General features: G+C 45.4%; 2 protein-coding genes across 3 annotated transcripts; both read left to right on the top strand.

Annotated features, from left to right (window-relative positions):
- The first annotated feature begins 1,560 nt into the window (after nt 1-1,560).
- LOC119299329 (renalase-like) lies at nt 1,561-5,006 on the top strand. Of its 2 annotated transcripts, none has more exons than XM_037576565.1 (8): nt 1,561-1,924; nt 2,026-2,307; nt 2,527-2,653; nt 3,649-3,710; nt 3,802-4,032; nt 4,186-4,307; nt 4,391-4,529; nt 4,651-5,006. In XM_037576565.1, exons 1-8 carry the CDS (start codon nt 1,610-1,612, stop codon nt 4,810-4,812), a joined length of 1,440 nt encoding a protein of 479 aa, XP_037432462.1. In that variant the 5' UTR covers nt 1,561-1,609; the 3' UTR covers nt 4,813-5,006. The 2 variants fall into 2 exon arrangements, with proteins under 2 accessions (XP_037432462.1, XP_037432463.1); XM_037576566.1 differs by having other exon boundaries at nt 1,562-1,924; nt 2,026-2,298.
- Nucleotides 5,007-5,983: 977 nt separating this feature from the next.
- Nucleotides 5,984-12,390, top strand: LOC119299330 (gamma-tubulin complex component 5-like). The gene is made up of 16 exons (XM_037576567.1): nt 5,984-6,540; nt 6,642-6,902; nt 7,009-7,103; nt 7,714-7,876; nt 7,968-8,078; nt 8,789-9,910; nt 9,992-10,144; nt 10,227-10,326; nt 10,478-10,572; nt 10,649-10,822; nt 10,901-10,957; nt 11,031-11,102; nt 11,231-11,329; nt 11,409-11,540; nt 11,629-11,802; nt 11,899-12,390. Exons 1-16 carry the CDS (start codon nt 6,385-6,387, stop codon nt 12,037-12,039), a joined length of 3,105 nt encoding a protein of 1,034 aa, XP_037432464.1. The 5' UTR covers nt 5,984-6,384; the 3' UTR covers nt 12,040-12,390.
- The last annotated feature ends 290 nt before the right edge of the window (nt 12,391-12,680 follow it).

Raw genomic sequence — 12,680 nt, forward strand, 5'->3', positions numbered from 1 at the left:
AATCTCGGGCAAGTAACATACCGATGACAAAGGGAACAATGTATGTTGTTATGCGATCTGACCGATAAAGATCTTCGTAGAATATGTGGGAGCCAATATGAGCATCCAGGTTCCGCTATTGGTTATTGACCGGAGACGTGTCTCGGTCATGTCTACATTATTCTCGAACCCGTAGGGTCCGCACGCTTAAGGTTTTGATGACAGTTATATTATGAGTTTATGAGTTTTGATGTACCGAAGTTAGTTCGGAGTCCCGGATGTGATCACGGACATGACGAGGAGTCTCGAAATGGTCGAGACATAAAGATTGATATATTGGACGGCTATATTCTGACACCGGAAGTGTTCCGGGGAAGTTTCGGATAAAACCGGAGCACCGGGGGGTTACCGGAACCCCCCGGGGGGTTAATGGGCCTCATGGGCCTAAAGTGGAGAAGAGGAGGGGCTGCCAGGGCAAGCCGCGCGCCCCCTCTCCCCCTAGTCCGAATTGGACAAGGAGGGAGGGGCGGCGCCCCCCTCTCCTCTCTCCCTTCCTTCCCCCTCTCCTAATTAGACAAGGAAAGGGAGGGGAGTCCTACTCCCGGTAGGAGTAGGACTCCTCCTGCGCGCCTCCTACTAGGGCCGGCCGCACCCCCCCTTGGATCCTTTATATACGGAGGCAAGAGGCACCCCATGGACACAAGTTGATCCACGTGATCATATTCTTAGCCGTGTGCGGTGCCCCCTTCCACCTAAGTCCTCGATAATATTGTAGCGGTGCTTAGGCGAAGCCCTGCTACAGTAGAACATCAAGATCGTCACCACGCCGTCGTGCTGACGGAACTCTTCCCCGACACTTTGCTGGATCGGAGTCCGGGGATCGTCATCGAGCTGAACGTGTGTTAGAACTCGGAGATGCCGTAGTTTCGGTGCTTGATCGGTCGGGCCGTGGAGACGTACGACTACATCAACCAAACGCTTCCGTTGTCGATCTACAAGGGTACGTAGATCACACTCTCCCCCTCTCGTTGCTATGCATCACCATGATCTTGCGTGTGCGTAGGAAATTTTTTGAAATTACTACGAAACCCAACAGTAGTAACATAAGTGTGGTAACATGCATAGCTTCATTTATTAGGTTATAGACTCATATTGCATTGGAACATGTGATGTTACAGTAACTAGCTAAGTTACTACTACTACCTCTCTTCTCATTAACTCATTACCACATAAGCAAATTTGCTGAGTTGGATTCGATGTTATTGTTGAAGTTACTCCCACTGTGGCTAGTCTTAGCGCTCGACTTCTAGGTGAGAAAAAGCAGGAATAAATTAGAAACCGCCATAACAATCGGGATTCAATTTCTAGCGCCTACGTTGTATATGCCCTAAGTACTCCCTCCGTAAAACAATATGAGAGAGTAGAAGCACAAATATACTCCCACATCTAAGTTTGCAGCTAATACAGAACAAACAATTTCCCTGAAAAATACAATACCACCGAGCAACCGTGAGAACGTCAGTTTTCTCTCTCTCTCTTCTCTCTCCAATGTAAAGATAAAACACTCGTAAAACAGATAACGGTCTGCTTCCCCCGCTCCCGCATTTTGTCGAGCACCTGCAAGGCCGCGATGCCGCTCTTCCACCCCACCCCATGTGCTCGCCCCGCCGCCGCGCGCGCCGCGTCCCGCTTTTCCGGGGCGGTGGTCGCAGCCAGCGGCGCCGGAGGAGCGCGTCCTCCGAAGGCGCCCCCGCGGCGCCCGCGCGGTAAGCCCCGGTTCTCGCGGCAGTCGGCCATCAAGAAGAGCTTCCAGCAGGAGCAGGTGGTCTTCTCCACCCCGGTGCCCGCTGACCCCACCGTCGCCATCATCGGAGGCGGAGCCTCCGGCCTCTCCTGCGCGTCCGCCCTTGCCGCCCGTGGCGTCCGCGCCGTCGTATTCGACACGGTTCGCCCCTTCACCCTCACGCTCACCCCCTCCCTCGCTCCGCGCCCGTATACCACGCGCGCGAGGCTGACTCACTACCCTTTTCGCCGCCGTCGGTGCAGGGTATGCACGGCTTAGGTGGCAGGATGGCGACCAGGATGGTCGACGACGGGCGGCGGCTGGTGTTCGACCACGCGGCGCAGTTCTTCACCGCGAGCGACCAGAGGTTCCAGAAGCTGGTCGATGAGTGGGTCGAGAAAGGGCTGGCTCGCGAGTGGAGGGGTTCGATCGGTGAGCTCGAGGCTGGTGGCCATTTCACAGCTATACCTTCCTCAACGCCGAGGTACATCGGCGTGAGAGGAATGCGCCCGCTTGCCGATGCAATGCTGCCGGAGGTATATCAGGTCGACATCTTGTGGATGCATGCTCCGCGTAGTACCAAGTAGCTACAGCTTCCTTCACTACAGCATCACAGTATCATATCCTACTGTAGAGTGCAGTGACTGAATTTTACTGTGATTTGGTTGTTAGAGTTTAGTCCATCAGTCACTTACTGAACTTCTGATTTCTACCACTTTCATGCCTGTCCATTTCATTGCTGAGTTGCGTATCAACCCGTGCAGAATGACCTGATTAAAGTTGTAAGGCCTTCCTGGATAAGCAAGCTTGAACCATTCAACGGCCTGTGGCGCTTGTTTGAGAATGAGAAGCCCCAGGGTCAATATGATGCCGTTGTGATAGCACACAATGGTCAGTGCAAATTTCGTTTCAATATTGTTTTCTCTTTATTGCCAGTTTCTTTAAGTTTATAACTTTAGGAGTTCAAACTTCATGGTTTTCCAATCTGCTCCATATGTGACAGGCTGCCAGCTCTAAAATAAATAAATTAAACCCAGGTGTCCCAAGAGAGGATTTTGTCCACCTGGTTACACATGCACCCTGTTTCTTGGAATAATCAAACCATACATGCGTAAGTTCTTAAAATTGCTGCAAAAAATTGTGGATACATATTGTTGGATGCAGTGCGAGCATGCAAAATTTGAGGCAAAAATATATATGTTTGTGTACTGTAAGAATAAAAGAATGGAAGATTTTCTAAAACAGACTGCGTAAGTGTACCATTTTTTTTTCATGGAGCACACAATTAAAAATATTATTGTTCGAAATTTTGCTGGTTCACAAGTCATTGGATAATTCACATTGACAAATCATTTCAGAATTTTTCAAACCTGAAAATGAGAAAACTCAGCCAGGGGCACATGTACCTCGGTGCACCCTACTAATTTCCCAAATGTCCCACATTATGAAGTAAAGTTACACGAAAGTCCAAAAATTACTGCCTAGATAACTTGAGGTACCATTTTTTACATTGGAAATGGCAATTCTGAAACCAAATTGTGGTTCAATGGAATTCCGTTGAGAAATTAATTTACAGATTTCCTTCTGGTATCGAGCTGGATGGTTTTGGCAAATTTTGGCGTTCCATTGGTGTATGAACCAAAACAGAAATATAAACATGCGATAAGATAAATTACCATGAGCACTGAATGGATGACATAATTTGTGGAAGTAGGCCATGGTTATGAACCATAGACCATAGACAGATTCTTTTATGCAATACCCTCATTACAGTTCATGGATCTCATTTAGTTTCTTCGTACAAGAAGCACATCATGTTCTGGCTTTTCTCCAAGACAACCATGTATATGTGTCCCCTGGTTGATCCTTTTTAACTCATTGATCAGGCAAATGTGCGAACCGTCTGCTTTCTACGTCAGGTCTACCCCAACTGACAAGGCAAATGAAGGTTTAAATTGAACCAAAATTTGAAGTCATGAGACGATGAGATCTATCCTCTCTTCCAAGTGCTTACTAAATTTTATGCCCTCTATATTCAGAGACTAGAGTTGAGTTCTGTCTGGGCACTACTTGCGGCATTTGATGATCCTCTTCCAATCCCACAAGATAACTCTTATGGCACATTTGAAGGAGCATTTGTGAGAGATATTGATTCTCTCTCTTGGATGGCCAACAATACTCAGAAACTTTTCCCTTTGGAGACAAACAGACCCGAGTGCTGGACATTTTTCAGCACTGCTTCTTATGGAAAGAAAAACAAAGTTCCACAGGTGGCTTTTTCTTAATGAAATTTGATACTTTTTGGTTGTATATCATTTGGTTGCACTACTCCCTGTTATGATGAATTAAGCCAAGGTGGAATTTCCAAAAAAATCCATCATTTTTAGTGGAATTCTCTAATGTATTTAACCATGGAATTATAGGAAAATATCCCGAATGCCACTGCAGAAAAAGTGAAACGAGACATGCTTGGGGGAGTTGAAGTTGCTTTGGGGCTCTCGACTGGATCTCTTCAGCGGCCATTTTACACGAGAGTACAGTTGTGGTATGAGAATGCACACATTGGACTTTCATACCTGTTACTATTTCATTAATACATGATGATGATATTCATTCCGGCAAACACAGGGGTGCAGCTTTACCGATGAACACTCCAGGAGTACCATGCATATTTGATCCCCAGGGCCGAGCAGGCATTTGTGGTGACTGGCTCACGGGTTCAAGTATAGAAGCAGCAGTATTGAGCGGAATGTCTCTTGGAGGTCATGTAAGTTCTGCCATCCTTAGCTCTATCTTCACTCCACATCATATCTCATATTTTTCGCATTTAACAAACTAGCTCTAAGCTATACGAGTCCGGTTGGTTTAACACCAAATTGTTAATGCAGGTCGCTGACTACTTTGCGAGCGGTGGGGAACGGCCTGAGGAGTTTGCGATTGGTCTGGATGACAGCCTAAACCGAGTAGAAGGTCATGACATCGGGCAGTTCCCAGGTTTGGACCCCCAGAAGCCACAGGTAGCTGAACCTCAGCTGGCACCGAGCATATGAACTGTCTTTGCCTGATCCTGCACTGATCATTGCTGTAGCATTGTAAATGATGAGCAGATTGTTTTCTCGCAAGGGATTCGTGTGCTGTAGCCTGCAGAATGTAGAATATGTACTATGTATGTAGAAATTTTGTCGAAAGCTGATGCCCCTGTATGCTTTTTCCCTTTGCGGGTCACCGCTGTATGTTATTCTCAGAGATTTCTTCTGAAACGTTAAGAGCATCTCTAGCAGATGCCGCAAACCGCGGTACCGTAAATTTCGTTTACGGATATTGTAAACAGAATTTGCGGTACCGCGGACAGCACAAAAGATCAGATCTGGTAAACACATTACTGCATAATTTAAACTACTAGTTCACGGCACATACATTGCTAGAATTCAACAGAGTTCATATGACAAACTTAAAACATACTAGCTTAAGAACCTAAATCTACTCATCATCATCACTGTCCTTCTTGATGTGGAGATGGTACTCCATCAAGGAGTTGGAGAGGTCGTACTCCTTCGCCGCCTCCACCGGTGCCATGACGCCTTCTTCTTCGGCGGTAGGCGCCTCCTTCGCCTTGTACCACACACGCTCCGCCTCCCGAAGGCGCTTGAGCATGGGCCAGAAGATCTTGTCGAGCCAGTCGAAGTTGTGCCATGCCCGCCGGCCGCCGCGCTCTCGCGCCTCCACCTTTCGTCACTCCTTCACCGGTGGGCGGAGGGAGGAGCTCCTAGCCTCGTCGTCATTGCGGTGCTTGCGCGACGGCGAGCCGCCGTGGCCCCCTCGACCACCCCTCCCACGAGCTTTGGGTGCCTGCGCGCGCGACAAACTACGGCCGGAGGAAGGATGATTTCTCGCCGGAGGGAACGATTTGCTGCAGAGGGGGAAAGGGAAAATGAAGGAGCCTAAAGTGCGGCTGCTCTAGTATACATCAGAATCGCGGGTGGTTTACGGGCCGCCCGTAATTTTTTTACGGGCCGGGCTGTTTGTAGGGCATCTGATCGAGCCGGTTTTTCAATCTGTCGAAATTTAACGGGCGAGCGAGCTTATACAGGATCTGCTAGAGATGCTCGAATTGAAGCCAAACTGTAGCTGGGAACTCTTCTAAAGTGTTAATTGTAGCCATGAACGAGACGGGCTGTAGGATCTAACTGAAGCCAAACGCTAACTGAACATTTAGACACTTGGTCAGATAGGGTTGAGGTCTGAAACCTGCTCGTCCCGCCGCCGAGCAAGCCAGCGCCAGCGAGCGAGGTTCTCCCGCCAACCACGCGCCCGTGCTCCTCCCGCCACGCGCTCTCCTCCCCGCCGGTGGGGTCATTCGAGCCGGAAAACATCGGCTGCCGGGCTCCCACTTCACAACCCCGCCCAAAGACCTAGGTCTCAGTACCCACCAGCCACGCCGCCCCGGGGCAGATCCGCTCCGGCCATCGCCTTGCCCCGCCGGCCTCGCCAACCTTCCGCCGGAGCCGCCTCATACGCCCACGGGCATCCGGCACCGAGGCCGCGCCCGCCGGTTTGTGGCCCAAAGCAGTTCTTTTTCTCCAAAAGAATTGGGGGGCTTAACTGGATTGGACTGAACCCCCATGCCCCCTGCATCCATGGTTCTTCCTCATCAACCCGCAGGGTACCTGGAGACCCCCGTCGCCGAAAGCTTCATACACAAGCTTCAGCTTAGCGTCTCCAAGGGCCTTCCTCACGCGGCGCCGGCTCCGGCCTCGAGGACGGACGAGCATGAGCTGGTAAGGGTTCCCTCGTGCGGGTTGGTGCCCTGTTTCTTCAGATTCACGCTCGTGTACTGTACTGGAATCTGATGACTGTACTGCCGTCTATCATTTCGCAGGTCAAAAGTGTCTTCCAAGTGCTCCAGGGTTTCGACACGCCCTTGCTCTACTGGGACAAGAATGTGCCGGCGTTCTGTGAGAAACCGGGGACGTACGTGTCGCATCTGTCGCGGGCGAGCCTCGGCTCCGTGCTCAAGCCGTTTCTGTTCGCCGCGACATGCTTGAAGCGAGTGGAGCTCTTTGTTGGGAAGGTCAGGTCGTGCGATCACCGGACTCCCACATTGAGTGCGTTTGCTAGTGCGGTCGATTCATGGCTTATGGTGAGATTGCAGTTCAGGCCTTGTGTGTATTTCTCATCTAGTGTGAGCAGATGATTTTTTTTTGCCGGTTTTCATATTCTAATGTCTGTCGTTATTTTGACGCCAGAGGCTCCGGGAAGCAGCTCTGAAGGAGGAAGAGATGTCGTTTGTTTCAGTTGATCGGACTGTGACTCTTCTGGTTTTAACTGATTCTATGTCAAGGTCTACTTCAGTATGATACAATGATGTTTTCTTCCTCCAATTTGCAGTTCATTTGTATATGTGCGCTGCAGGCTTGTGCTTATTATGTCTTGTCAAGGACCTCGATGCTTTGTGTTCTACTAATGTATATCTTCACCTTTGGTAGTTACAGAGGTGGTATATTTTAGGGAAATTAGCGACCGTGTCTAAAATGTGATGGCAAGGAGCTTCCTACCTTTTCTCTGTTTCTTATTTGGTTAGTTCTTCAAGGGCAAAAATGAGCAGAAATGACAACTCATATTTTGAGTAGCAGTGCTCGTGTTTTCATGTTAATTTAGCATTTTACATTTTAAACTAAATATGTAGCCATTACTCACCAATGCTGTAAAATTCCTACAGCATTGGTACTGAAGGTTAATATATTTTAGGGAAAATAGCGACCGTGTCTAAAATGTGATGGCAAGGAGCTTCCTACCTTTTCTTTATTTCCTTTTTGGTTAATTCTTCAACTTCAAGGGCAAAAAGGAATATAAATGACAACTCTTATTTTGGGTAGCTGCGCTCATGTTTTCATGCTAGTTTAGCATTTTACATTCTAAGCACATTATTCACCAACGCTGTAAACTTGCAGTTTATGTTCGGGAGCAGAACATCTGCATCAAGTTGTGCATGGAGCTGTGCCAGATGGCTTTTGGGATTCTGGAGCAAACATGGCATCTAGTGAAGTGGCAGTCCATGTTGTGAACCATCTTTATAAAAAGTTAAACGAAGTCTGTCTTGTGGAAGATGGCGAGGTTACAACAGGGCCTAATTGTGCGAAATCTATCTGTTTATGCTTCTTGTCTCACAATGTCCACTAACCTTCATTTCAAATCTAAATTGCAGGGTGAGCCATATCATATGCTGCTAGTGATATTTGCTGGAAGCTTGTTACCTTATCTTCAGTGCCTTGATTCCTGGCTTTATGATGGTATTCTTGATGACCCTTATGAAGAGGTATTGAAGGAACATCTTTTGTAACTGATTTTGATAGATGATTTATAACAGTAAAAATTTCTCAAATATGTCTATTTGCCAAACACTGAAACACTACCATAAGGTACTTGCATTCCTAAATCTAGAGCTTAAACTGGAGAGTATCATTCTTAATTTGTTATATTGTGTGAACCTTGTAGACTTCTGCAAAGACATAAGTAATTATTTGTTTCCTCATATATTTTGGTCGACTGTCTAGGTTCCTGACCCCATACTGTAGGGTTTACCTTTATATATCCTTAAGCATATAAGCCTGTTCAAAAATGGTTTTAGGTGAAACTGTCTAAACTGGTAGGAATTAGCCTAGCTCAGTTTCCTTGTTTGATTGTAAACTGAGCTAGTACAGTTTTCACAGTTTCAACTCAAACCATTTTTTAACACGCTTACTTACGCACATTCTAAGCCAATGTCTCTAGTATAATATGAGGTTATTAGTCTTTGTTGTCTTAAATGTTACTTTTTCTTGGTCCGATACTTAAGTTCTGTAAGTCTTGTAGTGCTTTTTAAAATGACCGCTGGAAGGTTGCTAACTTACTTTGTGATATTACAAAGTTAAACATTACATTGATTGTACCAGCTTATTATAATGCTGTAGGAATTTGATAAAGGATTTTCCATTTCTGCGTTGCTGGTTGAACTTTAAGCATTTTCTGTTTTCATTTGTGATGTAGATGTTCTTTTATGCAAATAATGCAGTTACGATAGATCAACCGGCCTTCTGGGAAATGAGCTATATGCTAAGAGTAAGAGGATCACGATCTGACAATTCATCAACTCTAACTGATAGTGAGTCTATCAGGACAAAGGAATCAAGCAAACAGGAACCAAGTAACACAGGAGCTTGCTTGAAAGCCACCAATCAAGGTTACGTGGATATTCTGTGCCCGGTGTTCTTGAAGGATATCGCAAGGGCCATTGTATCTGCTGGAAAATCATTTCAGCTTGTTCAGCATGCCCAAAGCACACACCATACTCGAACTAGTGTCACAAGTGGTTTTGACATTGATCAGCGTTCCAATCACATTACTCGACAGAATTGGCCAGACATATTAAGTTCTGAAATCCAAAATGGGCATCTAAGATGTGAAGGTGCTCTTACAAATTCTACAGGTCAGTTTGGACATGATGCTCGCGAAATGGGGGTGTTAACTTTGTCTGAGATTTTCTTGATATGCTTATCTGGTCTGTTGGAAAATGGTGACCATGTTTATGAATACTTAAGAAAGCTGCGTGCTGGTAGTGCTCCAGATATCCAAGCTTTTCCGGAATGTAAGAGTAAGGAGGCATGTGCAGAAAATAGCTCCGAAAAGACTTGGTTAAAGCTCCTAAGAGATGCTATCTCAGGAACAAAATATGATGATATGGAGAAAACCTTGTCCAAAGATGCTGTTACGAGGGATCCAATATTTGCTCATGGATACCTGCAAGATGTATCTTCCAATGCAGTAGAAATGCCTTTCAGTCCATGTTGCTATGAAAATCCAGCCATCACTGCTTGCGGAGATGTACTGTCGAGGAATCCAAATTCTTGGAGTGATTTGAATATCTCTACAAGTTTTGACCTTCCTCCGTTGAATGATGATAACATGCGGAGAGCTATATTTGGCGATCTCCAATCTGCTGGAACTAGCACCTGTGGCGATATACAACCTACATCATCTTTTCCCAGACTAGATGGAACTGATTTTAAATTTGGATTTCGGTTTGATGATTTGGAATATGTTCGTCAAGAGGATGATAGAAGGACCCTCGAGGAACTTTATGCATTTCCTACTCTTCTTCCTTGTGCAAATGTAAGAGTTGCTTCTGAAGTATTCTTTGTGTTCTTCATGTTTTCTCATTAGCTATAAGCCTATAACCTCATTGCCCTTCAGGAAAATGCCCCATTGTCGGAGATTTTACCTTTGCAGAAAGATAGTACACTTGCATCAAGAGTTCTGAAGTTTATTCAGAGCATGAGTTTGAAAGACCCTCTGCATCCAGTGGGTATTATCCAAGAATGCCTTTCTAAATGTATAAAGAAACAGGTCTGATCAATAGTTATACTCACATGCCATTTCTTGTTAGTCCATCTGTATAATTATTTTGTGCTTTCTTCCTCTTCGTTAGGTGGATCACATTGGCAAACGAATCCTGTGCAAGCTAATGGGTGAATGGAGATTAATGGATGAACTGCTTGTATTACGAGCTATCTATTTGCTAGGATCAGGTGTGCCATCCAGTGGATTTAACCTTCTGCTGTGTTTTCCCGGACGCAAAATTTCCATTGCACAGAAGAGTAGCTTTCACTTGAGAAATAAATATTCTTTTGATAATGAGTAAAGATATAAATATGTTAATAATCCAACTTGAGTTTTCAGGTGACATGCTGCAGCAGTTTCTGATAACAATTTTTGATAAGCTTGATAAAGGAAATTCCTGGGATGATGATTTTGAGTTGAATACTTTGTTGCAGGTGAGTACTTTTCAAATCTACTTTGTGATTTATATCTATGTCCATCATTACTCTTACGTTAATCCTTGACTTGCAGGAATCCATAAGATATTCAGCTGATAAAATGCTCCTAACTGCTCCAGATTCGTTGGTTGTTTCATTAGCAAAGCATGACACACGATATGATGAGGAAAGTGCACCAACTTCCAGAAAAGGCCGTGCACAGGGTTTTGGCATCGATGCACTTGATGCCCTTAACTTCACGTATAAGGTATTTTCCAAGTAACCACAAGGATGATCTGTGTTATTTGCTGTGTGTGATAGTTTTCATGTATTTTGGTGGTGGCAGGTGTCTTGGCCTCTTGATCTAATTGCCAATACAGAGGCTCTGAAGAAGTATAATAAGGTAATTGCTTTAACACTGAAGTATATAACAGGGCGGCGTGTATATGATGGCTTTGGTCATTTTGCTGGACCAGGTCATGGGATTCTTACTGAAAGTCAAGCGTGCAAAGTTTGTTTTGGACGAAACCCGAAAGTGGATGTGGAAGGTACGGTGGCATCAAATCATCTTGTGCTACTTATTTTTTGTAACTCCTATAGTGTTTAGTGTTGGATAGTTGGATCTGCTCTATCTTCCAAGCTTCACTCTGATGTATCAACCCTTTTCCTTTGGCAGGGCAGAGGCAGCACAGCACATAATTTTAAACAACACTTAATAGTAGGGCAGAAGCTCCTGCATTTCGTCGATGCATTTCATCAATATGTCATGGACAGAGTGAGTTGAGACGGGTTTGACTCATTTCATTATAAGAAACTATGACTGTCTCGACTTGAACTCGTTTCTTTTTGAGCAGGTGTATCATAGTGCGTGGACTGAGCTTTGTGATGGCATGGCATCTGCTACTACATTGGACGAGGTCATGGAAGTTCATGAGGCATATCTTTCTTCTATTCAGAGACAATGCTTTGTGGCCTCGGATAAGTTGGTGAGAACATGTTATTCTTACAAAAACCAAAGTCAGTCTCGAAGTTCTGAACTATTGCTAAGAGTGTTCATTTCCCGTGTGTTTTCAGTGGGCTCTGATCGCCAGTCGAGTCAAGACTATACTAGGATTGGCGCTAGACTTCCACAATGTGGAGCAAACTCTTGGCACCGGAGGGACCGCCGCATCTGTTAGGGCAAGATGCGAGATGGAGTTGGATCGGATCGAGAAGCAATTCGACGAGTGCGTTGTGTTCCTCTTGAGGGTACGTTTCTAGCTACTTTATCAAAATTTGATGATCTCCTATGTGGTCTGGAACGTGTGTTTCAGTAGATGATTTACTGTTGAGATCCCTTTGCAGATCCTATCTTTCAAGCTCAACGTGGGCCACTTTCCTCATCTTGCGGATTTGGTCACGAGGATCAACTACAACCACTATTACATGTCTGACACCGGAAGTTTCACTGCGATCCCTGGGTCCCGCCCTCGGCAGCAGCCTTGATAGGGTTGTAGGTGCTTTTCACCTCCATTTGTGGGGGAGTGTATATAAACCCGAGGTGGCCAGGCCCAGGTGGCACGAAGCAGTTCCTGAATTCCTTGAGTTTTACATAATTCTGAGGGTGCAACTTCTTTTGACGGCATTCTGAGGATGCAACTTCCTTTTCCCAGGTTGCAATGTACTCCGGTATGTTCAAGAGATTGGGCTCCTCTTGCGTCAGGACAAAGTTGCGATATGTGTGCTAATTTTTTCGAATGGATTGATCATCCTTCCGGTCCCATATACCAAAGAGGGGAAACCATGAAGTGCACATACCAAATCTTTTGAATTTTTGGGTGTAGCTTATCTACTTTACTGAATCTTAATCTGAATTTTTTTTACACTAAAGATGATGGAATTTTCTAGGAGCTTGCAAAAAGTTGTGCTGAGTTGATGAATAGATCAGAAGTTTTTCCCGCAAAAAAAACAGATGACTTCAAAAAGAGTTCCATAAAAAGGAAAATCAGAGCTCTCACGATGAGTGTACTTCTACATTACTCCCGGAAGTAATATGTTTCAGTTTTTTTTTGCGAGGTAGAATATGTTTCAGTTTCAAATTGCAATCCTACTAGACTGGCACCCATCCATGTCCTCGCGTGTAAGCT

This window comes from Triticum dicoccoides, chromosome 5A (assembly GCF_002162155.2).
Source record: "Triticum dicoccoides isolate Atlit2015 ecotype Zavitan chromosome 5A, WEW_v2.0, whole genome shotgun sequence".
Classification (NCBI taxonomy): domain Eukaryota; kingdom Viridiplantae; phylum Streptophyta; class Magnoliopsida; order Poales; family Poaceae; genus Triticum; species Triticum dicoccoides.